We start from the raw sequence: 1954 nt of genomic DNA, 5'->3' as shown, positions 1-1954 counted from the left end.
TGGGAGTAGGGGAGACAGCACAGGGAAAGAGTTAAAATGCAGGTTTTTATTCAAGATAAAGTTAGATTAGCGTATGTAGCTTAGACCTGAGGTCAGCATGAAGTTTCCTACTTTTTCCTGGCTGAAATGAAGACAGCTGGGTTCCCAAAGAGGCTGACTGACTTCCCCACCACCGGCCAGGCTCAAAAGCTAAAGGATGGCAGCCTGCTGATTGGCCTACCCACTACATGGAGGAGAAAGCCCAGAAGTTGGTTTGTACTTCTTTCAAGTACAAACAGGTATAAGCACGTTCAAGATTATCTAAGATTAAATTACCTACGCATCACACCTCAAAACCGATTCCCTTCTCAAGTTAACATTCAGAGATAAAATTCTGATACGCTTGCTAAATTAAGCGTTACTGTTTTCTGTTCTTAAACTTTAAGTATGCTTAAATATGAACATTTTATTTTTCTCTCTTAAAATGTAATACGTTAAAGCTAGTCTGAGGGCGATGATGTAAAGCTATGCCCAGGTCTAAACAGGAAAGATACTAACCATAATGAGGACCCGGGGTTTAAAGAGCAATGCCTTACCTTTAGCACAGCGAGAAGAGCTCCAAGTTCTTCAGTCAGTGTCAACTTCATCTTCCCACTATTTAGAAGTGACTGTATACCTTTTAATGCATTTTGTAACAACTAGGGGAAAAAAGGAGACCAAGTCAGAAGGCAGAATAAACTTTTAAGCATCATTTAGGATGAAGGAGAAAAAGTCTTCTTTCAGCCCGCTTCCAAAAAAAAAAAGCAGCAGCAGCAGCAGAGATAAAGATCCAGAGAACAGACCTGATGAACTACAGGTAGTCCCCAACTTATTATGACAGGGTTCTGTTCCGACGACACTATCGTAAGTTGGTTCTGATGCAAGTTGAATACCTCACTTTTACTTTCATTATTATTGCCCTTTATTATCAGTATCTTTATAAATCTAATCTTTGTCTCTGGGGGCTGGCATGAGAATTATGTGCTGCAATATTGTAGGTAGCACGTATTACTAACGATCAAAATATACCCAAAAAAACAAAAAATGACTGTCATAAATGTGGTCCACTGTAACTCAAATACATAGTAAGTCGGGGACTGCCTGCACTACTAATTATTTCTGGAAGACAAGAATGCTCTTATTGAATAAGAGTGTGTTTATTGTACATGTTTATAAATCAGCATGTACAAATGGTAAGCAAGAAAAAAAGAGGAGATGTTCAGTTGGAAGAATGTGGTAAGGAATCAAAAAAATAGAGCAGAGATCAAACTGGCAGCAGCAGCCAGGGACACTCTGTAATACAGCAACCTCAGAAACTCTTACAGGCAAATGAATGCAGGTTGGAGCCGATGACAAATGATAAAAACTTGGTTCCTGGATGGCAATTCTGATCGAGGCTAATTTCCTGAATCGGTAATCTCACTTCAAGGAATCTGTCCTTAAGAAATACTCCCCATAGGCACGTGGGGAGGATGTGAACTGTACCTTCTTTTGAAAGAGTTGAAAAATTAAAAAACTTCAATTTCTACCAATTATGATGATATAACAATGATGATGTAAGAAGCTATTCCTTTCCTAAATGTGAAACTCAACGATAACATCAGCAGGCACTTTGCCAAGCACTTTAAATGCTTTATTTCATTATAATCCTCATAAGAATCCTACAATAATCTTAGTCTTATTTCAGGGATAAGAAGCATGGGGGCTCAGAGAAGTTAAGTAACCTGCCAAAAGTCTCCCAGCTATAGCAGTAAGAAAGTATGAGGTACCTCAATAGGTACCGAAAAGATGCCAAAAAGATACTTAGTTTGAAATAAAGAGCAAGTTACAAAATGGTATACTTAATATGATTCCATTAAAAAATTGTAAGTAAGTCACAATATTGAGAAAGCCAGCACAACTTGTACAAGACAAGCTCATGAAAGCTCCATAGACA

The 1954-nt window shown here is 38.2% G+C and overlaps 1 protein-coding gene across 1 annotated transcript in view; it reads right to left on the bottom strand.

The window, feature by feature from the left end:
* Window positions 1–1954, bottom strand: part of HEATR6 (HEAT repeat containing 6) — a gene marked incomplete at its 3' end in the record, with an annotated part of 35157 nt that overhangs the window by 25380 nt on the left and 7823 nt on the right. The window contains exon 5 of the mRNA XM_023732836.1: window positions 576–677. Coding sequence (XP_023588604.1) covers window positions 576–677 — 102 coding nt within the window. The remainder of the gene's footprint in view (window positions 1–575; window positions 678–1954) is intronic.

Source organism: Trichechus manatus, unplaced genomic scaffold (genome assembly GCF_000243295.1).
Source record: "Trichechus manatus latirostris isolate Lorelei unplaced genomic scaffold, TriManLat1.0 scaffold00054, whole genome shotgun sequence".
NCBI classification, from domain to species: domain Eukaryota; kingdom Metazoa; phylum Chordata; class Mammalia; order Sirenia; family Trichechidae; genus Trichechus; species Trichechus manatus.
The sequence above is the reverse complement of the archived record's forward strand: the minus strand, read 5'-3'. Positions and strand labels throughout refer to the sequence as shown.